Here is a 27,663-nt window from a genome sequence, read left to right as displayed (position 1 = left end):
CAGGATGCCTTTCAAAGCTGGATTAGAACTGACTGAATTGCAGAATATGACTGTCCCTGAAGACGACAACATCAGCAATGATTCCAATGATTTCACAGAGGTGGAAAATGGCCAGATAAATAGGTGAGTATTCTTCCACTGACGCTGCCTGTGCTAAGAAACACACTGTTTAAAAACAGCATTCTAATTTTCAGTATATGTCTTGAATTATTCATTACCAAGTCATGCTCCATTTGAAGATGTAATTTGAATTTCATATGTGACATCTGTTGGGCATAGGCTGCAACAGCAGATAAAGCAAACAGTGGCAATTTATTCATCGTTTTGAATCTTTCAAATTAGTCTAATAAAATGCACAAACATATAATGTAGCAAAAAGCCAACATTTTGAAATGTCTGCTTGCACCCAGCAAAGAAGTAATAATAATTAATACAATTAGACCAATGGCATAATTTGGGGCAAATCGCATTGTTGGCCTTTGATACGACAATTTTAACCTGCCTGGCCACCTCCATGCACCCAAGCTCCTGGGGATTTACAGCTGGTGGTGTTGGCAGCCAATGTAGTCCCGGTCCATGTTTGCAATTCGGCGAGGTAAACTGGGCAGCTGCTGTTGCTCCCTGAAGGAAGAATGGCAAAAAGTCGGTGAAAGAGAGACGCATGCCTAACTCATGTCAAGTTTAAAAAGTGCATCTATTTATTGATATTGGTTTGTTTAAATTAGGCTGTAGACTTTTCCTATGAGCTGTACAGTCATTTCAGAGATCAGCCTGTTCCACCTGAGAGCAGTTCTTCAGGCCCTCCCAGCAGCCTCCAACAGGTGCTGAGCCGGCCTGTTTACAGCAAAGACCTGCTGACGGACCCTTTGTGGGTTTTGTGAGCTGTAAAACGAGGAGCTGGTTTTTGATCAAACTTCCTGTTCAGATATTGGAAACCAAGGTGGAGCACGCCAGCCGGCCGGTGCCTGCGCAGGGATCCAGCCCTGCCCAGCACTGGTGCTGCTGGGAAGCCTCTCCTGGCACATCATCCTGCTCCTTCGCTGCTGGGCTGCTGCCGCCTGTGTTTATGGTCTTTAAAAACCCCTTCTCTTGCCCTTTCTTCCTTTTGGCAGCAGCTTCTCTGGCTACCCAGAGAAGGTCACTTTCTAGCCTAAAAACAAAACTAAGAGCTGGTTTTTCCCAAGTGAGGGTAGAGTCGCGTGGCTCTCGTGGCCACGCGGGCGGACAGGGAGCTTGGTGGCAGGTCAGGATTAAGCACGTGGCGTTGGCCATACCATGCACGTGGCAAAACCAGCCGGCCATACCCTGGGACTGAGCAGGGGGCCCTGGCTGGCGGCGTGGGCGACCCCCCCTGCCCCGGCAGGAGGGTGCCAGCCTGCCCCCCCCCCCCCGCCTGCCTCGGGGGAAGTCCTGGGGCGGTCGCCAGCTGCGCCGTGTAGCGACCGCAGCGCAGCTGCACTGATGAAGATTAGAGGTGGCCAGGAATTTTCTGATGCAACTGCTTTGATGGAAAGTGCCAAAACGAAATGCAAACCACTTCTGTTAAAAAAAAAAAAAAAAAAAAAAAAAAAAAAAAAAGCAAGAAAAAAACCCCCCTCCAACTTTGCCAAAGCAAAGCAGTTCCAGTACGAACCTGCTTGCTTTCCCGCTGGCACGCTTCGTAATGCGAGGAGCTCAGGGGCTGACAGTGGTAAATTTGCTCCTTGGAGCCTGCTGAGGATTTATACCCTTGAGAGGAGAAGAGCCGTACCAGGCTGGCTGTGCCTCCCCAGCGCTTTGGCTGTGCCACCAGTAACTGTTACGGGGAAAAACCCTGTTAGCGCTTCATCTTTCAGTGAATGTTTATGGAGGGTGTGGAAGGAGCGCGTGCCATATGTACCTGATCCTCAGCGGTCACGGCGTGCTTTGTGGAGTTAGGGCGTAGTAAGCGTGGCAAGGTCTGGGTTGGATCCAGACAAGGGAGGAAGAAAAGTGGGATGAGGAAAGAGCGTCAGAAACTCAGAGAATTTCTGATTGCTGTTCTGGCTCTTAGGGCGGATGAACATATTCCACAATTTTCCGTTCCCTTCTGGATAACTTTGTTCCTCTGCAGAGCATCATTTGCTTGTAGGGTAGCCCATTATGGTTGTCTTATCCCTCTGCTGGGGTGCTTGCGGGATAGCTACCTACTCATGCATCCCATACATAAGTATTTTTCCCTATACATCCTGGTGCGTTCATGCTCCCCTCCATGTCTAAGACAAGAGTCTCAAGGCAGCTAGTGCTGACCGCAGCTTCCAGCGCAGCAGCACGCTGGCGCTGGCGCAGCCCCGTCGGCGTCCCCCGGGGCTGTGGCTGAGCCACCCGTGGCCGCTGCCCTGGGCAAGCACCTCCACGCCGACACGGGTGGCAAGCAGGCGGGCAGACCCTGCTCTGTACCCCAAGCCAAATGCGTCCTGACAGGACGTGGTTATTCCCTTTCTGTGGCTATTTTGGCAAATGCCCTGTCTCTGTGGAATAAAAGGTTAACAGGCGTGCAGAAGAAGCATTTCTGTGCTGCCTGGCACACGGTGCAAGGCCTTGTGAAACTCCAAAGTCCATCAAAATCAGTGAGACTTTTTCTGTTGATTTCACTTGAGCTTTAGATTAGATCTGTAATTTTCAGCTAACCTTTTTTTGTTGTTTCGACCTGCTGGTTTTGCACTCTCTACTTGATTTCAAACATTTTTTTTCTCCCAATGCGTAATTTTTCAAGCTCAATATAGAGCAGAGTTTTTAAGGGTCTTTTGGAGAAGGTACACCAGGGAGAAACTGATTCCAGGCCTGGTTGTAAACTCCAAATATTTCTTGATCTTGGAAAAGAACTCTCTAGTTTCCTTTGGATTTCCAGCCTTTCCTGTGCTGTATGTAGGGAGTTGTATGTAGGGAGGGGATGTTGTTTGGAAGGGGCTGTATGGGGAGGAGTATTTCTTTGTATGCAGATTGTTGAATTTCTTCTGGGAATGTCGATAAAGAGACTTGCATCAAATCCAGACATGGATTTGGTGTCTTTTAACGATGTGTTCTGGCTATAAAACTTTGCCATCTCTGCACATAACTGTAAACCAGTATTCAGGTGACCTACTGCTTATCTGTAACTACGATGATGCTCTCAGGAAGCTGCTGGCTGAATGTCTGTCTTGGTTTACAGCTACTCGTAAGTTATCAGCACCCCTCGTTTGGTTAAAAAGGTTGTTAGTAGGTATACCCAGATCTGGTCCAAATTTCGTAGTGTAAGCCAGACCAAGGTTTCTTCTGCATCTCTTGTTCCTGCCTGCCCTGGAAACCTTTGCCATTGCTCAAGCTAGAGCTCAGTTTAAGAAGCTGCCTAAGGATAAAGTTCTGTCATCTTGGCAAAACTAGGTTTCCCTAACGAATGTTATAAGGCATTGTCAAATATCACTTTAATTTAATTATGTTTAAACATACCTGAGATGGCTAAATGGTTTTTGGCTAACTCTGCTTAGCCAAAATGGTTAGCCTGGGGGTATCACCTTAATCAAACATTTCTCATTTAAGTCCCTTAATAAATTAAATTTGGAAACCATAGTTAAACACGGTCCTTTTAAAACCACTTTATCAATAAGACTAAGTTTCTGCTTTGCACTAAATCAAACCAGAAGAAGAATTATATGAAGAAATTCTTTCCAAGCCAATCGTGAGGCTTCATGCATCGCAAGGATCAGCTGGTTAGTTTTTGGCCAGGATATTTTATTAACATATCTGAAAAGTTTTGTATAAGCTGCTCATACTCAGCTGTGATGTAGGAAGCACAACAGGAAAGAAGAAACAAATAAGAACAGGTTATGTCTTTTTAACGATGAGTAAAGCGTTTGAAATGAAGCCAGCAAACAGTGCAAATGGATTTCATGCTTGTCAGGGAGTCACAAGGCTTTGATGGCACAGACGGTCCTACTGCGCGTTGCCACAGCACCTGTCACAGTGGCCTCTAGTCCTCGGGAGGGCTGGGAGAGGCTGGAGTAAGCAGTCATTTCACTTCATTCGTGTCATATCTATAAAGGTCAGATATACAACATTCTGTGACAATGAATAGCTCGTTTTCTAAGCACAACTATTAAGCAGAGCAGATGCATGTCACGGTTTAACTAGAAATTCCACTATTCCAAGATATGTTCCCTTCCATATGCTGTAGGGGAAAAAAACACCCTGAAATAAAAAAATGTTTATAAAAAGCAAAATCTTGGGAAAATTTGTTTCTGTTGAGTCCATTGGATTACCTTTCCTTTTTTTTTTTTTTTATTTATTTTTTTTTATTTAAGTTCAGTAATACATTCCATTTATGGAAAACTTAGGCTGTCATATGGTACGTCTGTACCACCTACCGAGCGTGGTCCCGAGGCAACCTTCTTGTCTGGACTTGCAAGTTAAGTTGCCTGCAATAGCAAATGCAGCACAGCCTCCGGATCAGGCGGACCCCGCATCCCCCACCACTGCCTCGCTGCTGAGCTTTCTGGGCAAGCTGTCCTGGGGCTGGGAGGCGGTGTTGGGAAAAGCTCCCCATAGAAAAGCTGGGCACGATGCTATGTACCTCACAGAAGGTGTGATTTGGGAGCCCGGTGGCTACATTTCCGTGCCTGACTTTGCCCTCCCGTACCCATCATACAGCATAAATGGAGAAAAAAACTGTGGTAAACATGGGGTAGCTGAGGAGCCCAGCTTATAATAGGAGATGAGAGGCTGGACAACAAGCCCAGTTCATTTTAATGTAGGACTAACTCAAAAGAACGTACTTTGGATCAATTTAGCAAATCAGTCTAGTTTTCTTAAAGCCCCGTCCAGAAGGAAATAATGTGTTGGCCACAGAAGATACCAGTTCTGCAGAAGCTGTTTACTCTGTCACAAGTATTCTAATGGAAAGTCCCACGGACGCTTTATATTCAAACAATATTACTCTAGTGTTGTCATGTTAGATCTTTAACAGTAATTTTCATTGAACTTTAATACCAGCTGGCAATAATAATAGTATCTACAAATTTGTTATTTTTGTAATTATTAAGGGGGGACTGGCTGCAGGGGGATGGGGAGAAGTGGGGGGAGCAGATAGTTGCTTCTATCATAACTCTGACAAAATCTAAAATGACACATGATCTCCATAAATGACAGAAGAAGGCAAAGTCCACAGATGTTCCCAGGAGCACTTACAAATCCAAAAGAGGCAAAACTCTGCTCTGTGCTCCTGCCTGTACAAACTGCCTGAGGGGTGTTTCGAGAGAGAGCTGGAATGTCTTTTTCAAACCATTCACACTCTGCTGCCTGCGTTCAAGAGATGGGCTTTAAACAGACATGGAAAAAAACAAAAAGCACATGCTCGGAATCAGGTTGAGATTTTATTCCGTGAGGATGAAACACCTACACAGTGAGCTTTGGAAAATTAATTTTGGATCAGCCTATCTTAGAAGTGGTTGCTTTTCACTTCTTGAAACAGTGGGGGAGGTTCAGCCATCTATTCCAACTTCATTAGGGCTCGTAAACCTGGCACAGTGTCTGTATTTTGCAGAAAATTAGTTGCTGAAATTAGTAGTTTAAAAAATATAGGAGAAGCCTATAGCTGGTTTTTATTGATATAAAGGAATTCAAAGCAGACCAATGGGTAGGAGCCAAAGTTGCAACAAAACCAGCAAAAATACTACATATATTTTGCCAGCTATGCCCAGATTTAAGGGATAAACTCAAAACGTGGATGTAGCACACAAAATGTTAAAGACACAGGGCCCAGTGTGTCAGCTGTGGAAGCCAAGTCAGCAGCATTACAGCTACATGATTTTGGCATACACTTAGAAGCTGTGCCAGCATATATTGCTAGTAATTAGGCCACAACCGGGGTAGTACGGAACTTTGATAGAGCTCTGTCTTTATGAGTTCACGGTTATATTACCAGCCTGAATACCTTTGGATGTACTCAAATGATGCACAGTCTTGAGTCACAGTTTGAACTATATATCCCCAGCCAGTAGACGTTCCCAGTTGTGGCAAAGGACCAGTGGTGTTGCTCTTTCTTCTCAGCATATTGTTTTTCTGGTTTAATTTAAGAAGAGCCACCTTGATTTACCTACAGCAAAAAGGGTCTCTGACACTTGGTGACAGCCCCTGGTTAGGTATGTAACGCGTACGATGACTGACGCATTAGCCAGTGCAGCCTAAGAACCATCTGTGGATTAATGAAGATGCCAGGGACTTAATTGTGCATAAACCTTCAAAAGATGAAAGGCTGAAAGAATGCTCTATACAAACTAAAATGTTTACTGAAGAGAGGATCTGGGAGAAAATAGCAGCTCACCCAAATCAGAAGTGTTGTAAATCTCAAGGATACCAACACAGCCGCAGGAGGCAAATCTTGTTCTGGTGACAGTAAGTTCCTAAATGTGGATGTATCAAGGACACAGAACAAGTAAAGGGTGCAGAGAAAGAAAAGCTGTTTATTCCGTGTTTCCCTGCACAGAAGTCTTTAATTTTGCAGTATGGTGAATTTGGTATTGAGTTTTGAAAGACACTTACATGAAAATCCAGTAGCCCAGAACAGTGCACCAACAGAGCACGTTGCCCAGTTCAGGACGGTCCGGGCAGTGCTGGCTGCGTGGGGCACCTCTTCCTCCTCAACTCCAGCCGTACCGGCCCTAGTGGCAATTTAGGGTTTCACAGGGTGCTGTGGTGTCACCCAACACTGAGGGGACAGACAGGGTCTTTTAGCGACCCTTGGCAAAATGATGATGGCACTAGCTTGTAGTTACAATTAAAGCTTTATTTTCTTAACAGGTACATTAGGGTAGCACAGAATTTATGATTCGAATGGCACAGGCTTTCTACTAACAGAATCAATGTAGTACAACCTATAAGTGGCATAATACAGAATTTATAATACAATTTACAATTTCTAGTCACCTGGAGCCTCTGCAGACCGGGTCAAATGCTAGACTCGAAAATCATATAAAAGAAGACGAGTCACTCCCTCAGTCCCTGGAGGAAGCAGAGGGCGGTGGGGGTGTCCCTGGCCACCGGGGGTCCCGGGTCCCACTGTCCAGCAGCAGCTCTGGTGCAAGTTCCCCACGTAGGACTTGTAACTGTTTGACTTTATGGACGGTGCTCTGGGTGCTGTTAGGCTTCCCCACTCTGTGGTGGGGTCATGACCAGCACCCGGTGGGCCTGGCGCCTGGGACCTTCAGGGCTGGCAAGGAAGGGAGTAATCAGCCTGGCGCCCAGAAGTCTTGAGGCCAATAAGGAGGGGGAGAAGAAATGTGTTTGGTTTGTCTGCTTGGTTCACAGGACCTTCAGCGCCTGATAATGGGGGAAAGGGAATGAATACGTGACCCACTCAGTCACAGAGAATGGCTGCTTGCCTCATAAAATGGCATTAGTTATGCTAACCACATTAGCAGGGGTCAGGAGCAGGGGGTACCCGTCACATGCACCTCTGCAGGATACCTGGAGAAGTATCTCCTCTTAGTGTCTGTGCAAACAAATTACTTGCCCATCCACAAAATTGGTGCTGCTTCTTTACTAAATCTCCTAAAAGACCGTTCTGTATATATACGTTTATTCTCATCTTGTGCTAGTGTTGCCTTTATCGATGCCCAATGTACGCTTGTATCCATGAAGCATAATCTGGCTCATTAAATATGAGTTTGACCTCTTTTCACATACACTTTTCATACATCGCGCATTTTGTAATCCCATTCTGCTCATGGAATTAATGTGTTTGCATTTTCTAAACGCTGGAAATAAATCCACTGACTTCTTTCAGCAAGTTTATTTCGGATCGAGAAAGCAGAAGAAGTCTCACAAACAGCCACCTGGAGAAGAAGAAATGCGATGAATATGTAAGTCTCTCTAGCTGTTTTTTTCCCTGTCAAAATGAACTATATGTTGTGCATATGAAGGGCCTTTAGACACGGTCTTCAAAAGTGCTGGGCACGCACAATTATAACTGAAATTCAGGTTTCAGTAGGAATTGCCTGTACTGAGCACTTAAGAAAACCCCAAAACCAAAAAACCCAAGCATTTTGGTTGAGTTGAGGCAAGGGAATCCCTCTGGCCTGTGTTAGGCAGGAAGTCCTGGTGGTTCCTTATTGGCCTTACAATATATGAAACGTGCACCTAAGATGTTTCACAGGTGTAGCGAAAGATGGGGTTTAAAACTGAAAGTGTATGAGATGTGTATTGCCTATACCGTTTACGTCAGTTTACAAAATCTATAGGACAGCGATCAGAGTGTAGCTGTGACAGGGTTCAGCGACGCCTTTTCCTCTTTCAAACCAATTTCTATTAAGTCATTTCAACAGCAGTAATTACTTATATCTGATATATCGCAAAAAGTGGAGTTTGAAGTATAAAGATGCATTTCCCTGCCCCATTCCAAGCTGTTGCTGATGCGCCTGTCTTTACTTCTCCAGATCCCAGGAACTACTTCGCTGGGGATGTCCGTCTTCAACCTCAGCAATGCGATTATGGGCAGTGGGATTTTGGGTCTCGCTTTTGCCTTGGCCAACACAGGAATTCTCCTTTTTCTGTAAGTATTCGCGTGGTGAGTAGCTGATCCCCGTGCAGTTTCAATGCATTTAAAGAATCTCTGCACTGCCAGCAAGCGGAGGGATTTATAGTCCATCCGTAATCAAGTACAGCATTCAAGCCTGAAAATGTTAGCTACAAGTTTTTTTCAGTCAAATTTTCTGGGGGGAAAAGCCCCTACTTGTAATGCTAGAGCAAATTAACTCCATGTTATTTACGACTGACCTGAGCCTAGCCAGAGATTTTTCCTATGGTCCACAAACTACACATACATCGGAAATATTCAGTAGTAATATTCGCAGTGGGATAGTACCTAGTTCTTACTTGCGTCACAGGATCTCTAGAGCTTTCATCAAAACATGGTGCAATAGCTACTTTTTTTTTTAACCAAGAAAAAGAATATTTATATTCCTTTATATGTTACATATAATATTTTCATCTCACTCCCACAGTTTCTTCAGTTTCTTATGTGATAGTCCTTGAGAGCCAACATAAATACAGCCAAGATTTTAGTATAAAAAAGGAGTTGAGGTAGAGTACTTAACTCCAGGAAAAAAGAGGCATTTTGTAAAGGAGAATTTTATAGTTTAAAAATGAAACGGTGCCAGTGAATGAGTAAGACAGTGTTATTCTGTGTTATTCTGGATCGCAGTATGAAACATTGCATTGTGAAAAGTGATTGTTAAGAAATCAGTTGGGAATTGTGTGCAGATTTCAGTGATAAATGTTCATTGAGGGAAGAAATACAATAATTTACAATCTTTTAGAACTGTTCAACACAGTTAATGAATCTACACCTCTAAAGAGGTGTCATTTCTTGAATGTCAAATCTGAAAATCTAGAACTTTTATTATTTCTTAGGTTTTTGGGAAATATATAATATGAGCCCTGTATATAGCAGAGTGGATGGCCAAAGTGGTACGTATAGGCATCTGCTCTGGGGTTTTGTGCCAGGATAACTACATCCATGCTGCTAGCTTACAATTTGCTGTGGTTGGGTAAAATCTAGGAATAATCCAAGGAGTTAATATATTTACATTAAGAATGTACAAAGTCTCGTAATTGTGTTGTCACTAAGCTAAGCTATAAAGTAGCTGGACTCTAATTTAGGTCTTTCTTATGCAGAGGGACCGAGTTTATTTTACTTTTCCTGCTTTTTTTACCCAGTACTCTAACCTGTTTGTGATACTTCACCCATGCTCTGACAAGCACACCTCTGAGGGCACAGGCTGGTGGTTGCAAAACCTGTTGTAACCAGGGAGGAAAGTTACCTCTCTACAGCCTTGTTACAGCTTTTGTGATAACCGTGCCTCAGCCAAGGACCACCCTCGATTTCTCCTTACTGCTTCAGTTTTCTATAATCTCATCCTCTTCTCGTTCCTTCAGCAGTTTTTCATGAGAGTTAAGTGAAATGTGAAATGTGTTTGCTCTAAAGGATATAAAAAGGCAGTTTCTTTTAAGCGAAGTAGATCACACCAGCGATGCGAACATCAGAGAAACTTCTAACAGCGTGTGACGGTGACCAGGCTCCTCTTGGCCCAAGTAGTGAGTGTGTAGATCTGTACCACCGCATTGTATGAAAAACTGCCAAACCTGAATGTAGAGATTTTATACAGTAAATAACAGCATTATTCTCTACAGAATTAACTGTGTGTATTTAAAAGCGGATAATTGTTTTTGTTAGCTTTATAATGCCTTTAGATCTGTTGGCCTGGAGATAGACCAGCCCGCTGAGATCAAACGTAAGGAAGCTAGCAGGACCTAACTAACCAGGTTAGCAGAGCTTTCCCCTTTGAAGCCTGGAGATACAGGATCCTAATGTTGTGTCTGTAGTTATGCCTGAAAGTTGAAAATGTTTTAAATGTTCTTTTATCATGCAGTAATCTCAGAGTTAAACCTAGGCCAGTAGTGTTAAAATTTTTTCTCACACTCTCATTCAGTGCATTTTTCCCCTAAATGTATAGTTCTGCTGTCACTATCACAGGTGGATCTTAGAACCATTCCTGCTTTACAAGTGATTAAAGATAGAGTCGTAGCAGAACTTTAATTGTTTTTTGCATATGAGAAAGCACTTAAATTCATTGCTCTTGAGTAGCACAGTTCTGGAAAGTTTCTAGGTTGCTTTCATAGAATCATAGAGTGCTTTGGGTTGGAAGGGACCTTTAGAGGTCATCTAGCCCAACCCCCTGCAGTGAGCAGGGACAGCTTTAACCAGATCAGGTTGCTCAGAGCCCCATCCAACCTGACCTGGAATGGTTCCAGGGATGGGGCCTCCACTGCCTCTCTGGGCAACCCGTTCCAGTGTTTCACCACCCTCATTGTAGAAAATTTCTTCCTTATATCCAGTCTAAATCTACCCTCCTTTAGTTTTATGCAGTATTGGCATGCACATCTCTGAAAAGCAGAAAGCAGAGGTGGAAAAATTAAAGGAGCATTTTCAGCGCTAACAAAGCAGACCCAGCCTGATTTCCACTCTCACAACTTTTACACTCCTGCAGTGTGAAGTGTGCACTGCCATGCACACCTGGATCAGTTCAGATCCTATATTCTTGTAAAATAAACATGGCAATGAGTATATGCTCTCACATCCTATTTGCATAACTTAGGGCCATAGCAGTGTCGTGCTTTTCAGGCAAAACAGCTGAGGAAGGAACTCAGAGGAACTTAATCCCAGTATTGTTGATAACTACAGCCTAGACCAAAGAAGAGCATCCTTTCCTGTATGCAAAAGGGAAGAAAACCTTGCTGCAGAAAGATGGCACAAAAGACTCAGGAAGTAAGAGATGGACCAGGCCACCTAGGGAAGGCAGGGAGCACTCATCGCTAGCTCACCCTGCTTGTGGTTTCATCCTGGAGACCCAGCCCTGGAGTGATGGATCACGTTGCAGAGACATAAGCGCCGGCCAAGTGCAAGGTGCCTTCAGCCACATTTAGCCCAGCATTGCACGTGATCTGAAAAACCCTGCTGACGCACAGGGCTTGTTAGATGAGGTACAGTATGAGATTACAACTGAAGTTTCACACTGCTTTCTGCAGCCACTTCTGCTAGGGTAAACGGGAAGCAGTCACGAAGCCACAGCCTAACTCCTCCAGAGTTCAGGGCAGACAGTCCCTCTGCGACACCATACGGTGGCAAACCCTATTATCTGCCATGCTCTTCTGCACCCGATACCTTGTGAGGGTTCAGAGCTGTTCTGTGCAGTAAGGCAGGTGACTGCATGAGCCTCACAGGTCTTCTGGTCCCAAAGTCTGGGACTCCACGGAGGGCTGGGGACAGCACATGTTTCAGCTGAACCGGTAACGTGGCAGCTGGGAGCAAGCAGCAGTGGCATCGCAGGAACAGTTTGTTCTTCCCAGCACTGTATTGGTCCCCTGCCCTAAACTGTTTATTCTGAATTTGCTGGGGGGAGATGACTTTTGCATGTGCCAGTTGCTTGCACAGCTGCCAGCACTTCTTTAAAAGCAGGAAAAATAAAAAGTAGGGAAGTGCTTTTGGGACTGCAGCGCAAGCTCCCCTGCTTCTGTTTTGAATTTGTGCAGAGCAAGTGGCACGGACATTTTCATTCCTTTCCAAAGGGTGGTTCTGGCACCAATATCCCTGTCCATACCACAGTCCTAACACAAACAAGTTTTTCACACAGCGCTAATGAAAATGCCAAGTGTCTCTGTAAGAACCCTACGGGGAGCTAAGGACAACAGATCAGATAAATACCTGGCTGCTTGGGAGTGTTATTTTTACCGCTGCAAAGACTCCATGAGCTCAGTGCCTGAAAAACGGGAGCTTTTAATATTAAAATAGACTCGATGCTGGCATGTGGAGCCGAAGCCATTTGGGGCTGGGAGTGAGTCAGCCCAGCAGCCGAGCACAGGGGGCTGCGAGCACCATGCCTCCAGGCAGACAGGGGCGTAGCGGCTCTGCAGGGAACGCGGGCAGGAGCAGGGCTTAGCACATCTGTAAAAAATGGAGCAGAGTGACCTCAGCCAGTACAATCTCCCTTCCCTTCTCCACCTCCTGGAGCAGAAACACCCTTTGGGCTGTACAAAGAGTGTGTTGTTATTGTCAGCCATCATACTTCGTTGGCAAAAGAGTGGTTCCTCCTATCACCTCTTTATGTTTCTCCCTGCTCCTCTGGCCCCGAGAAACTTGTGGGTCATTATTTGGCACTAAAGTATTTCTAGTCTAAAATAATAAAAAAGTGGGGGGAGGAGGCTTATCATCCTGTTCTTTCTATATATTCCTATGAAAAAGACGTGTTGCTGCCTATCTATGGCAGCAGCTTGTTTTCTGTTAAATTTTAGGCTTGTTTTTCGCAGTGTCCTGAGGGTAGTTGTCATAATAAAGAGAGGAGTTGCCAACAGATTGTCTGAATGCTCTTCACACACATCATGAAAACATCATCAGGTCTTTGTGTGTCAGTGTTGGAGGGGAAGGCACACATGGTGCTTGGCTTAAAGACATAGAGCAATGAGTAAATGTGTTTGTATGTACTTAGCCCCCGGCACTGACTAATTATCATTTGTGCCAGCAAGTTCCCTACACAAACAGTTGGGTCATTACTTCCTGCAATTCTTCTACACGAAGTCAAATTGTGGATCGCAGCAGACCAGGAGTGACATCAGTGAGGGAACACCAGTCCCCACCTGGACAAAGAACAAGCCTTTGGTTTCTGCCTTTATTCCCAAGGGAAGCCAGTCAAGCCTTAACTTCCCTCCTCTTCCCCCTCCTTGGCCACTGGGAGGCACGTAAAAAGCCATTTGGGCACCCCTTTGGTAGCATGTGAAACATGTCCTGGGAAAAGATGCTTCCGTTTGGTATATGGAAGTCTTTAAATAGAGGACTTCCCTTTGAAATTTTTACTCTGCTTCCAGGAAGAAAGCTTTAGAGTGGGTGGTGAGCAACATATCTGGCTCATCCCTGTTCTGATTAAATCTTAATTCCTACCTGAAAAGACATCTTCATTTTTGCTTCTTTCAGCTTGGAGGGGGGTATAGCTCACTAATAAGCTGCACTCTGCAGCTCTGCTAAGTTTTACTTGGTTGAATCCCTCTGCATGCAGGGCTTTCTACCTCCACGGTGGTGTGGTGGAACTGCAAAAAGCATGTGAATCACATGTATTTTTAGGGCATTTTGCATTGTAAGGAGAGTATAAAAAGTATCTCGGAGTCAACGGGAATATGACCTGACGTGAAATACTGCAATGTTAGAGCTCAGCTCTTACAGTAAGCTTTATTTTCCATTCTTTTGTAGGCTGCTTTTGGTTTCAGTGACACTGCTGTCTATTTATTCAATATATCTCCTGTTGGTGTGTTCAAAGGAAACAGGTAATTTAAGATGTTACTCTACCATTTCAATACAATTGTAAAGAACGAGAGGTGAAAAGTGCTCAAATCAGGCCAGGTGTTTTGTGTAAGACAGAGTTTCTATCACTTTGCTGACACAATAGAAAGGCCTAACACATTTGGGGTCAGAAGCCCAGAATTAACACGAATTTATGTCATGGCAATGGAGAACAGCATCTGACCGTCACTATAAAGAGAAAAACTTACGACAAAGAGTGAATTCTGCTACTGTGAAGTGTTGTCTTCGGTGAGCTAGAAGGAACAGCTCATATAGTTTCTTTGCATTACAAAACCAATTGCAAATGAGATATGATGAATCTTTGCCTATGGTGAAGCTTACCTGGAAATACAGTTTGTTCTTAATGGTTAGTGTGAAATTCCTGATAGCCTTTGTGTTGTAGTAGGAGGTTTCCTAGAAGAAAATACAAGGGAACAGTTCCTCCACAGAGAGAAGTGTATCTGTAAGCAAAATATATTCTGAACACAGAAATTAAAAGTTACCTACAGTGTTAAATGTCACTGTGCTCTGAAGTCCAAGAGTCTCTTTCCTTGGGTAACAATCTATGAAGCCAGATTTTTAAAATTATCTGTGCACAAAACACGGTAATATTTTAATATGTAATATGTAATTTGGGCACGCATGAACTACTGTTATAGCATGTATAATGGCGCGACTGCCTATCTAAATTAGGTACGTATGCCTAATTGTGGACACGTTTGTGCCTGGTTAGTTCCCAAAATCTAAGCCCTGGTTTCTGTGCTGCTGGTACATTTAAGCTCAAACTTAATGTTTATACAAGCTTCAAAGCAGAAATGTCAGCTATAAAGAAATATGTAGAAAACCAAACAATGGGATGCATTTTAAAAATCATCTGTACAGTGTAGCATCTGCAGTACTTCTCTTTCTGTTCTCATGCATCTCACCATCTTCACAATGTCCAGTCTTTTTCTCAGCCTAAATCACAGCCAAGGAAAAAACCCATTTAACAGAAACACAAGCCAATTAATAGAGGAGTTTCTCAAGCTTGACAGGTATTTTAAAAGAAGTTTTAGTTATAATTTACACCTTTCCCTGCTTTTACTAAAAACATACCACACTGAGAATTCACAAGTTAAGGCTTCGTCATTAGAAATTGTAAATCATCCTGTAAAGCAATGGCTGCCCTCGTTTGGATTGTTGAGTCAAAGCACGCAAAACTGAAGAATGGCGGTACTGTGTCTGCTGTGGCCAGGCCGCCAGTGCTGACTTGTGGATCCTGCTGTGCCGAGTTTTGTCTGGAGAGGAGGCTTTCTGCGTCACTGTCATTGCGGGCACAAACCTAATATGCCAGGATGGGGATACCAGAATTTAACATGTCACTAGGGGTATAGACAGACTCATTAAAGGGGTGTAATAGCCTTATTAAGAGCTTCAATTTCAAAAGTGACTGGTAGCCAACGATAACATTTATAGACGTCAAGAAAACATTCCTACATAGGTTTTAGCCCTAGTAATTACAAGAGAGCTCTCTATTTACTTCCAAAGGGCAGATATGGCTGCACAGGTGGGTGGTTAGCTGAAAAGGAATCGTAAGTGTTTCGACTCAACAGCTTTTGCTGGTGTGTTGGTTACCTTTCTCCTTGTTTTCTCATGCAGGCTGCATGGTGTATGAAAAACTGGGTGAGCACGTCTTCGGTAGCCCAGGGAAAATGCTTGTCTTTGGATCTACATCTCTCCAAAACATTGGAGGTAAAGGAGATGACGGGTATTGAAAAGCAAAACCCAGTAACATCTTGATAAAGTTATGGCTACCAGGCAGTCAGGTTCCTCCTTCCCTCAGGGACATCTTGGGATCTTCACGCTCCTCAGTATGGCTGTGGCTAACACTTTGCATGCAGCCCTTTAAAAATGCTGTGTTACTGAATGATCAGTAGTTTACAGCCAGTTATAGTTTGGGGTCTTCTGTCATCAGAGGCTGATGTGGGAAGAGGTTCAGGATGCTGCTCTGTACTTACTCTACAAAACATCCATTTTCTAAACTGACTTTCTTCTTCCAGCAATGTTGAGCTATCTCTTCGTAGTCAAAAATGAGCTGCCTTCTGCCATAAAGTTTCTAATGGGAAAAGAAGAATCTTTTTGGTAAGTTGAATTCATTTTGGTGATTAGATTATAGAATTTAATGTTGTGGAGATAAGTTTAAGCATATGTTTACAAAAGCTCTTAAGTATTGGTTACTCTCGAGGTTTGTCAAAGTAGATTTTCACAGGAATATCTGAGGCAGTTAAAAAAAACCAAGACAACTTTGGAAAGGAAAAGAAGATGGATAGGAAATGAAAGGTTAAGTCATCAGCAGTTACTCTCTTCACACGCCAGATCTTCATGCAGAATTGTGGTTTGTACAAACCTCTTATCACAGGATCCAATCTTTTACAGTGTTAAGCAACACTTGAAGATATTTGGAACAATGCAAGCTTAAGATATGTATTTCCCTGCATTCTTAGCATCTTGCAGTATTTTGCCTCTGAAGCGCTGTCTTTAGTATGAAATTCTTCGATACTAGCATATGACAACAGCAGAATATTGTGCTTAGATTTCTGCCATTTACCACTCCTTGACATTTACCAACCTCTTTAACAGAGGGGTGGTATTTCTTTATAGTGGTAAATAGCCTTTGCACTGGGTTATATAGTGTGCTGTAGTGCACGAGAAGAAGGTAGAAATCCCGTTCCTCAGGCTTGCAGACTAAATTGGACGGAGCAGTGGAAATAGGTCATACAGAACATCACTAACACTCTCCCTTCTCCCCTTTCTTGCTTTCCAGCAGGATTCAAGCACTTTACTAGAAGGAGATACAGCCTTGGGCTGGCTCATGTATGCCAGCCCGCAGGAGCCTGGTTTGCCACTCCAGGCGTGTGCCCGGGTGGTTTAGCAAACAAATCGTGGTGCCCCCCCTGCCCCACTGTGCTGTATGTGTGGCCCTTTGCATGATTTTTCCTCATCCTGGCATGTTACAGAGGGAGTTGTTCTGCCTCTCAGGCCCACTCACTGATCTCAGCAGTAGGGTGATATTTTTTCTAGGGACTAGGAAAATCTGCCATATCTGAGTCAGAGCAGTGCCATGTTTTAAGGGCTGGATACTTAATGAGTCTACAAAGTTCAGATGTGGCCTCCATCTCTCCTTTTGCAGGGTAAGGAGACCAAAGATAGTTTTGTAACTGCAGCAATCAAGGAGGATGACTGAGTGTGAGGAAAACCAGAGAGGGTTTAAGGTGTGCTCATGGTGGGTTTTTTTCATGTTTTTTACAGGGCATGGTACGTGGATGGACGGTTTCTTGTTGTCACAGTGACGTTTGGTATAATCCTCCCTTTATGTCTCCTTAAGAACTTAGGTAAGATGCAAATGCCGTTGTGGGAATAAAATAAAGGACCCCAGACATCATGCCACTGATAACCACGCTGGCAACTCAGCCATAATTTAAAAAAAAAAAGTGCTCTCATGGTAATCTAAGCAGCCTCCCTGGTCCAGGAATAAGCTGTGTTTTGAGCATCTTGGAACAAGTAGGCGTAAATTGTCACAGCGGTTGAACTCGGTGTAAACCAGCTTCATCCATACAATTGTGGAAATTGATTTAAAAAATTTTAGTTGAGAGGGTCTTCATTTCATAAGGCAATTCTAGTTCATATGTAGCTTGTAAAAATAAGTTCACAAATTGTGACATTACAAAAACTAACATTTTTCTGTCAGCATCGAAATTTTCAGTGGTGAGGTTAATTGGAGGTATTGGACTTTGAAGTACAATGTGTATAGAGGATTGCATTTTCAAATGTGTTTGAGTCCACAGAGATGCCAGTAGGTACACAACGTATTTTTTAAAACCATGTAACAAGTTTCAGCACTGAAGTCCTGTTGGGATCTTCCTTTTGAGAAAATAAACGTGGCTCATATCAGGAAATCTGGGTCACGTTCTGATTGCAATTCCACATTTTCAGGTTTGTTTCAATTATCACAGCCCCTTTCAAAAGTAAAATTAGTTAAACTACCGTAAAGGTGACCTTCAGGAAGTCAAGCCAGTCAGAGCAAAGCTCAGGTCTGTCTGAAAGCCCAGGAGGCTTGTGACATGGGAGACTTCCACACCAACACGACATGCTTCTGTCCTGCCCAGAAGCTCACAATGCATATTAAATTATTAAATGTATAATACGTTTAAACTTTTCATGAAGCAGCAAAAAGAAGTGAAAAACAAGATATGGCTAATAAAATAATTTTGTATGAGTTTTCCTTTTAATTTCTTTCAGGGTATCTTGGTTATACCAGTGGATTTTCATTAAGCTGCATGGTATTTTTCCTGATAGTGGTAAGTTCAGCTTGCTTTCTTTGTTGAATGAGAGTCACTTGATAGGATATTCACAATTTCTCTGATGTTTTAATTTTCATTTCTTTTTTTATTATTTTTAGCAATTAGCTGTCTTCTGCTTTCATTCCAGGTTATTTACAAGAAGTTTCAAATTCCCTGTTGCGGATCGGAGCTAAATGCAACATCAGCTATCCTACCAAATAGCTCAGCACATGAACATATGTGTAAGCCAAAGTATGTTATCTTTAATTCCAAGGTATGTTTCTTTTTATAATACTTATTTTTAATTCACATAATATATGCACCTACACCCCGTGTTCTTAATCTGGTCAGCACCACATAGGGCATGATTCTCCATGCTTCCACTCGTGCTCCAATGGGGAATGCACAATGTGTCTCCTTGCCCAGTCTTATGGAGATGCCATGTTGAATGTACCTCCTTGCAGTCTTGCTCTGCCCCAGTAGTAGATGTGCTAAGGCTGTGAGCCCAAGCTACCACCAGACAACAAATGCTTTCTTTGGGAGAATTTTCCTTTCCACTACTTCTTACTACCCGTGCCGCAACTGCACCTTTAGGCTGTAGTTCAGCAGAGGCTGAGTAAGCCATTCCTGCATCCAAAGCCCAGACGTAATCCCTCTGCCCTTCTGCACACAAACTACTTCTTTGTGATGTGGTACGTGTTTCTGTAGCCATATGGTGAACTGGATCGGGAAGAGGATACAGTTGAAAGATAATCCAGCAAAAATTTGATTGCCTTTCAGCTGGATGTTTTCCTCCATTGCCACACAGCTGCAGAAAAACTTGTGCCAAAAGAATGCGAAAGAGCAACTGGCTGTAGCTGTGGGAGCAGGAGGATTGCTCCTGTCAGCTGTGCTGGGGCGCAGTGCTCGTTAAACAGCACCTTATCCAGCAGGGCAGGGTCCTCAGGGTGTCGCTGTCGCATTCATAGGGAATGCGCATGTATAGCATATGTGTGCAAAAATTGGTTTTTTTTAAATTCATCCTACCAGCTTCAGCTGAAGAAGCCAATCCGAGCACTTTTCTTTAGTTGGGGGTAGCCATCAGCCCAGGTCTGATGTGACTGACCAAGTGGTGTGCGATAGCAGCTTAGGTGTAGGTATATTTTAGATAGCATTGAAGGGCAGTCTTGTTCTCCTGCAGTAAGTGCCAGCGTTTGCCTTGGAGTCAATGGAGGCACATCAGAAGGATCGGTCCATCTGAACTAGGCACGCTGGAGCTGAACTCTAGAGATTTGCCCCTGGGGCCAGCAGTTTGCCAATCCATTTAACAACTTCGGTGTGTGAGAGGAGAGACAGTTTCACAGAATCAGAGGATGGCTGAGGTTGGAAGGGACCTCTGGAGGTCATCGGGTCCAACCCCATTGCACAAGCAGGGCCACCTAGAGCTGGTTGCCCAGCACCGTGTCCAGGCAACTTCTGAATGGGGACTACAACAGTAGCGTGCTGTGCACGAGGGAGGGGATGTGGCACAGGCCAGGGTGAGGAAGGAGTGCTGGAGAGCAACCAGTGTATTTACTGAATCTGTCGGACCTGGGGCGTACCCCAGGACGGCTTCTGTGGGCAGGGGATGCCTGTGGCCAGTGCAAGCAGATCTCAGAGGGCCGGAGAGAGCCGCATGTAGGGATGGACTCATTTTGTCCTCGCAGGGGGACCTGTTTTTCATGTGATTGATCTCTGCTCGTACCTGTTCCCTGGGGAGAATGAAAGCGCTTGGGCGCTGAGATAATTTGTGAAGTTTGGCTGTACGCTGAAGACCGAAACCTGCTCAGGTTTTTGGTGGAGAAGGGGGTGAAGTCCCCCCCCGGAGGCCTCCTGTGCTTCCTGGTGACGTAACGGTCTCTCTCTTTCCCCAAGGAAAAGCATGCTCCCTCCACAGCCCTCCTAGCCCTTTTGTTGGCCTGGGAAATGAAGGGACGCAGTCTGATACCTTGAAATATCCATTTATTTGTAAGTTCTGCATTCCTCTTCTCTTTTCTTACAGTCTGGATATGGGCTTCCTCTTCAGGACTTCAGCCTTAGCACCACCGGTGCGCACCCCTCTCCATGCCAAGGCAGGGTAGAGTAGCGGTGACCCACCATACGTCCCTTTTACGCGTGACGCTGTGCTAGTAGCGGTGCCAGTAGCTGGGCAGGGAAACCCATCCCAGGGAGCAAAACCAGCAGCCATGTGGCGTCCAGCGCTGCGCTCCACGGGCAGAGTCAGGACTGTGCTCGTATGACCAACGAGAAGACTTTGTCCTCCCGTTGAAAGAGCACTGCTCTCCATGTTTCATTAAATACGTGCTAGCTGACAGGTCTTCTGCCTTCTCTGAAGGCTCTCAACGTTCGGTTGAAGAGTCCAGAGAGCTGAGGTAGTTGAACACGGATCATTTCTTCACACCGCTGGGGGAAATACTTCTTCTTAACTTCTTTTCTGAAATTCTCTCCGAACAGACCGTGTACGCTTTGCCCACCATCGCTTTTGCGTTTGTGTGCCACCCGTCAGTCCTCCCAATTTACAGCGAACTTAAAGAGTAAGCCTTCCTCTTTTTTTCTTTTTCCCCGTTAATTGTTTTGAACCGCTTTGCATGGAAAATGTTAGCGCAGAGGTGCTCTGAGTCATTCATGCCATTCAGAGGAGATGTGCTTTAATAACACCCAACAAGCCAACGAGCGTGGCTGTCAGCTAGGAAATCTGGCCTCCCAGGCGTGCCGCTGGGGCGGGGGCGAGGGAGGCTGAGGATAATGCAATACTTTGGGAGTTTTCTCTGGAAGTACGCAGCAGCCTGGGGAGAGCCAAGTTGCGCCGGTCGTTATTTGGCATAGGGGAGAGGCGTGTGTTCAGCTAACGGCGTTTGTTCCAATACAACTAAAAAGCTGTTGCAGTACCAGGGAAAAAAGTACTTTCAGCCTTGCCTGTACTAAAAGACCTTTGCCGATAGAGCTGTCTCACTGACACCTCTGTCTGGGCAGGGCTGTGGGGAGCTGGAGACCGGCCCTGCTGCGGCATGGCCGGCGGCCCCGGGGGGCTGCAGTGGGGTCCTGGGCCCTGGGGGGAGCCCCAGGGGAGAGGTCGGGGTCAGTCGGACCCGTGGGTGCTCTCAGGTCTTGGTCGCTTGCTGGGTGCTTTGAGTTTCAAGGCACTCCAGCAGGTGCCTATATAGGCCATCCCTGTGTGGATTTAAAAGCCTAACTTCAGGTACCAGAGCGTGAATATTTCAGAACAAATAATCTAAAAATGAGATGCTTACACTTAACCTATTTTACAGGTCTGCGGTGGTCTGCAGACATTCATTATTTCCTACCCATGGGGACACAAACGTTTCTCTGCAAACATTCAGAATGTTTGGGGTTTTTTTTCTCCTGTGTATAATTTTACTGTTCCTTTATTTTGGCCTTTTAATTGAATTACTGAAGTGTTTAAGGGCCGTCCCTCTCCGCTTGGCTTCACCCTTCACTCTGTTTAGGCAGGTATGGCCGTGGAGCAGAACCAAAGGGCAGGCCCACCATTTCTTGACTTAAGCCCCAAGCAGGGTCCATTTCCCCAGTCCTCCTCTTCCTTGTGCAGCTGTCAATTAATTCCTGTTTTAAATGAAAATGCATTCATGAGTCTCCCCAGAATTACTCTGTTTATGCAAACACTTAATACATTTTTAAACAGCTATTGAAAAACCCAGCACAACCATTTTTATGTGTTCTTTTCTTCTTTCTCCAGCCGTTCACAGAAAAAAATGCAGTTGGTTTCAAATATCTCATTTTTTGCCATGTTTGTGATGTACTTTATGACTGCCATATTTGGCTATTTGACTTTCTGTGGTAAGTATGCAGTTCTTTACTGATTAAAGTAGAAAGGGAATACATGTGAAATCATAGCATATCCCAGCTGGAAAGGAAAGTCCCATCCACTTATATTAAAATACTTTTTCAAATCGTTTTCGTTAACATTTTCGTACTGAAGGTACACATCCTCTCCTCCTTTCCCCCATGGATGAAAAGCACAAGTGAAAGTAGTATTTACAAAAGGTGTATTCAAAATACGAGGGAGAGATTTGTTTAGCAGAATTGGGGATTAGGTGGGCCCCACTACAATTTTCATTCCAATGTCCTCACCTGAATGTTGTGTACATTGGTAATGACCGAAGCCTGCATATCTGTATAAAATGAGACAGATTTGAGAGCGGGTCCTAGAAAATGGGTATCAAATTAGCCATCACAGCTTTTTCTTTTGCTTATTGATGCTTTCATCATAGAGGCGAAGGACCAAATGTTTTCCCTGTGTCCCTAGAGCTGACCCCGTCAGGTCTTGGTTAAAACAATTGGCAGTGAAGGCGGGGAAGCTTCGAGCGCTGTCCCAGCCCAGCCGCCAAAGGATGGTTATTTCAGTGTTTGGGACTTGCACCCTGTCTCTTTTCATGGATATCAATTCACTTAAAGAAACAAACGAGTTATGTTGTATTGCTAAAGGATAAAACATATATGCCCTAAAGGCACAATTATTAAGTAGGATAAAATACGCATGTTGGCCAGGAAGCTACTCCCATGTTCCAGTATAATGGGAATGTTGAAAAGTACTGTCTTTTTCCATGGACCTTTAAGGGGTTACAAGACAGATGACAAAACTGATGTTTGCCTTTTACCTCAGAGTCACCAAAAGGTCATCAGTCTTCTCCACCCTAATCCAAGTGACCTTTTTGTTACAATCTCCTCATTCATGGTACTGTTCCTTGTGAGCCACGTATTGCAAGAGAAAGAAAATAAGTAAATATGAAATGTGGCATTTTTTTTTTTCAAAGGTGTACCTGTCTCATTTGTTTTCTCAGGCTCTCATTCTGATTATGAGGCCTTGAGTCTGCATGCATTGAAGTAACTTGAGGTCGTCTGTTCTAATTTTCCCAATAAAACTGCAAATACGCTCAAGTGACAACAGCAACAGCCGTTCTCATCCAACTGCTCCCGTCTAACACATTTTCGTAGAAACGCATCAAATTAGCAGCCCCAGGGAGCAAGTGGGTGTAAATCAGCACGGACCCCTTCGCTTTGGCAGGGAGGAGATTCTGATGTGATTGCCCCAGGGATCTGAGGAGGCAGATCCGTGGCGCTCCTCTCTGGGAATCTCCCACGCCCCTCAAGGACGAGGGTCTGGAGTCCATGGAGGAGGTAGGGGCTGCGTCCTTCTGGCCCTCCCGAGGGGGAACGGCGGAGGAATCCCTGGGGTGTCTCGTGTGCCTCTCCCCACGTCAGGTGTCCCTGCTCCCCAGCGCCGAGAGCCCGTGGGTGGAAGCTGTGCGGCTACGCTGGGGCTTCTGCAAGGGTCAGAAGCCTCTCATGCCATGAGAGGCAGCAAAAAAGATGCCGAGGGAATATAAAATTCCTCCACTTTGATCCTTCTTCCCCTTGAGACTGACAAGACCTTACCTTTCATATGTTCCCTTACAGTTTTCTAACCCTCTTCTCTACCCTTACCTGGATAAGAACAGCATTTTTATTGTGGCCATTTCTTCTTTACACCAATAGTACTTGTCTGTTTGCTGTATTCTCGAAAGTGTTGCAGTGATGACTATATTTACATTGCAGAATTACAGAAAAGAGGTGTTTTTCTTCCCCTAAAAGGTCACACTGTGGTTGGGCTCTGTGGTGTATCTAGCTGAAAGGAAAACAGACCTTCAACTGTAAGCCTTGCCCTTCACTTCCTACCTGGCTGCAGTCCGTGAGCGGTACAGAAGTTGCAGTCTGTGCTTGCAGGAGCAGAGTAAGCTCTGTGTCGCAGAAGCTGTGCATGTGCCCGGCTTGAAAACCCCACTCCTAATCTGCAGGGAGGTGGGAGAGTGTTTCCTTTCTCCTGGTGGGGATTCAAGCACTGCGTAGGTGGTGTTGACCCGTGGTCTCTCCCCAGAAGGGCGTCCTGGGGGGAGCACAGGCATTTTGCTGCAGGACGGATCCCTCTGCCTCCAGGAATACATGAGGTCTTATCAAGTGCCAAAGATTTTAAACGAGACGTGGCTGCCGAGTTCCCTTTAAGGACTTTGGTTTAAGAGCCTGTTATGTTTTACCACCAGCTTTCCAAGATTAGCAGGCAGAAACAAAACATGAGCCTAAACAGGGGCAGCGAGTATGTTTTTGTGGCATGCTTAACATCCACCCCCGTAGGTGATTGCTCCTAGATATTTAAACGTTTCAAAGAAAACACACAGGTCCTTCAGCAACTTGGTTTTCCTGTTGGTTAGCACACGCAGACCCACTCTGCGCTATTTACCACAGCTGCAAGGAAACATTTTTGCAGGAGGTCATATTAAAATTATCGCCAGCGCCTCCCCGTTGGGCACCGCCCCCCCCCCCCCCCCGATTTGTCTTGGCTGCTGGGGCCGCCAGCCGGCGCGGGGCCAAGCTGTAGGCACTGCTGGGGGTGGGGGACAGGTTCGAGAGAAAAAACCATCAGGGCAGCCCTCAGAGGAGCTGCCGAGGGATTTGAGTGCAAATGTCAGAGCGTCCCACTAAGAGTTGACCCAACGTAGGCTTTGTTCTTGGTTGAGAACAGGGGCACTGCTTTTCGCTGGAAGTTTATTTGCTGTTTAAATTAATTTAGCTTAAAACCTTGTAGTTTATATTAAGTTCAGCCATTGCAGTGCATGTGGGTTTTTTATAATGCTTGAAACTTTAAAAAAAAAGCCCACGGAACCAACTAGAAATAGCTTATTTCACTTTTTTTTTTTACATACATATATATGTAAGCAAGCTTTCGTGTATGTGTCACTGTTATCTTTCCCACAGTGAAAATTACCTTAGACTTAGGCATGTGCTGTCTCGAATTAGGATGCATTCCTAAATCAGGCCTCCAAAGGATTAATCTGGAATAATGGGATCATTAGGATTTGGTTCAAAGTGCTGGTTTAACTCAAGAATGTTTCATTCCATACTCTTTTGTTTGCAGATAAATCACTTGTTGTTCAAGAAGGCTGTTGTTAAGCCATGATTTTTGTGAACGGATTGCCTGTTTGCCAGAACACTTACCTTACTGTCTTTCCCATAGACGATGTGCAGTCAGATCTGCTTCACAACTACCATAGCAAAGATGACATCCTCATCCTGACCGTGCGCTTGGCTGTGATCGTTGCGGTGATACTCACGGTGCCAGTGCTGTTTTTCACTGTAAGTAAAAAGCTCCACGCGGTTTGGAAGTCGCTAGTGGCTGTACACGGCATGTTTCTTCAAACCAAAGGCCAGCGGTTGCCGTGGCAGTGATGTTGCAGCTACAAAAAGAGCTTGAGCTCGGATCAGTCTTTTCCCACACTGGACTCCCACTAACTTCTGGAGAAGTCCTCCCTGCAGGAAATAAATTAATTGCTTTTGGTCTTAAATCTGTTCTAAATCGAATCCACAAGGGCCCTGTCTTACTGCACGTGACTTCACTGGAGCAGGCTCAGAGGTGAAGTTCATTTTTAAGTGCAGAAGGACCCCAAAAGGCAGGTCAGAAAGGGAGGAATATCCTACTGCAGATGCATGTATGTATACCTACAGCTTTGAAATACCAAATACATTTTAAGAATTATTTCAAAGGGCTTTACATCAGAGACCCCAAAGTTTCTGACAGATCTATGCAGCCCTTGTTGTCGCATGAAGAACTGCTTAAAATAAACATGGGAATCTTTCAATTGGCTTATAGACTGTTCCTGACAGAGAACTCTCTCTCTTTCTACAGGTGCGTTCATCATTATTTGAAATGGCTAGGAAAACCAAATTTGACTTATGCCGTCACGTTTTGGTTACTTTTGTTCTTTTGGTTATCATCAACCTGTTAGTCATTTTTATCCCAAATATGAAGGATATTTTCGGAGTTGTAGGTACAGTATCCTGGTTTTGTGCTACTAATAAAAGACTGTTGCTAATTAGCTGTTGCCGACAACTAACAAAACTCATTTATTTGAATTTTGCAGGGGTCACTTCTGCCAATATGCTGATTTTCATTCTTCCTTCATCGTTGTATTTAAAAATTACACAGCAAGATGGATCAAAGTTGACTCAGAGGATCTGGGTATGCATTCCTTTCCTGTCAGTGCAACACTTTTGTCTTGTCATTCCTTATAATGTGCTAGATGCAAAGCGTACCCAATCTGAGCATATGTGTGAGCTTCTTTACGTTACTTTCCATCCTTGCTTCAGTCAGCTGGCAGCTGTGCTTGCCTTTCTCCTTTGCTTACCCTGGGGGTCTCCCGGTAGAGGGGCTGTACCACGCAGGGCACTTTGTGTTCTGGGGGACTCTTCTCTGCAGGGCGAGGGGCTCTTCCCCTGGCTGGCGAGCGGCAGCTCTGCAGCAGCCGTAGCTGTCGGCAGGGTGCGGGTACCCCTCCAGCCCCCTTCGGCTGCCCTTTCAGCCCAGCCAGCTTTCTCTGTTTCAGCGTGTTGATCCAGGAAGCGTGCAACGCGCGCCGTTTGCGATATTCCTCGTGGTTTTAATGGACCTCATTCAGACTTAGGGTGCTGCCCCCAGATGCAGACAGCTGAAATGTTAGCCTTTTAGCATGCATGATCAGATGGGAATGGGCCTTGGAAAGATTTTCTGTGAGCCCCAGAAAGAGCTGCAGCTGAAAAGATGCAACACTCCTGTGTATTCCCAGTCTGACGGGGTGTGCACTGGAAGCATTCTAAGGTCAGACCTTCCTGCTCGGAGCAGACAGGCAGGAAACCCGTGTTCCACTTGTGGCTCCATCCACAGACCCCAAGACGAAAGGGCTGAACTTTGATGGACACATATCTGACGGGAAGCGTACACTTATTTCCGTAAGGCTTTGAAAAGGGCAGAGCTGATCGGTCCTAAAAACAGACTCACTTAATCCTCTTTAGGGATGATCAGTGTTTAAGAAGTGCATTGAAAGGAGAAAAAAATTGGTTTTGGTGTTCAGCGAGTAATTATTAATGACGCTAATCTGTTTAATTATCTGTGGGTCTTGTCTTTACCAGAAGTGTATCCCATTTTAGCTGATAACTTTGATACATCACCTTGTAAATCTTCTTAAGAGGAGAAGTTAACATACTTGAATTAATTGTCTTTTCTTTTTATTCATTAATTTTCTCTCCTTTTTGTTCCAGGCTTCTCTTTTCTTGGCACTGGGGATAATGTTTTCCCTAGTGAGCATTCCCTTGGTCATCTATGACTGGGTACAATCAGGAGGCAGTGCCAAAGGCAGCTGAAGTTCACCTGAAAAGAAGACACCCCTGTTTGCTACACACCAAAATCGCAACCATCCGTTCTGTTATCTATTCCATCTTTTGTGAGTTTACTCAAATCAAATCCAAATAATGATTAGCCAGTACTGAAAATACTGTTATGGGTGTATTTTCTTGCAGAAAACAGACCTATTTTTCCAACAGGCTTATCACTCTGTCCCCCCATACGGAGTTATCAGATCAGCCTAAAGTTTGTGTTAATTGTCTATGAGGCTATATAGAGCA

The 27,663-nt window shown here is 44.6% G+C and overlaps 1 protein-coding gene across 1 annotated transcript; it reads left to right on the top strand.

Moving 5' to 3' along the window:
- On the top strand, nt 1-27,453 carry SLC38A1 (solute carrier family 38 member 1). Its single transcript, XM_075719033.1, has 15 exons — nt 1-123; nt 7,778-7,853; nt 8,427-8,542; nt 13,790-13,863; nt 15,518-15,610; nt 15,919-16,000; nt 17,168-17,250; nt 18,158-18,216; nt 18,347-18,472; nt 20,671-20,750; nt 21,932-22,032; nt 25,244-25,362; nt 25,913-26,054; nt 26,148-26,245; nt 27,301-27,453. The coding sequence occupies exons 1-15, from the start codon at nt 5-7 to the stop codon at nt 27,400-27,402; spliced, it is 1,470 nt and encodes a 489-aa protein (XP_075575148.1). The 5' UTR covers nt 1-4; the 3' UTR covers nt 27,403-27,453.
- Nucleotides 27,454-27,663: the final 210 nt, after the last annotated feature.

The sequence above is a fragment of the Pelecanus crispus genome, chromosome 1 (genome assembly GCF_030463565.1).
Source record: "Pelecanus crispus isolate bPelCri1 chromosome 1, bPelCri1.pri, whole genome shotgun sequence".
Classification (NCBI taxonomy): Eukaryota; Metazoa; Chordata; class Aves; order Pelecaniformes; family Pelecanidae; genus Pelecanus; species Pelecanus crispus.
Note: the sequence above shows the minus strand (reverse complement) of the source record. Positions and strands in the feature narration are given on the sequence as shown.

Excerpts from the sequence above, each read along its gene's own strand:
- SLC38A1 (XM_075719033.1), top strand. The coding sequence starts at position 5 with ATGCCTTTCAAAGCTGGATTAGAACTGACTGAATTGCAGAATATGACT. Across the intron at positions 13,864-15,517 it reads GGTGTGTTCAAAGGAAACAG|GCTGCATGGTGTATGAAAAA; the intron begins GTAATTTAAGAT and ends TTTCTCATGCAG. Across the intron at positions 18,473-20,670 it reads ATGTTATCTTTAATTCCAAG|ACCGTGTACGCTTTGCCCAC; the intron begins GTATGTTTCTTT and ends CTCTCCGAACAG.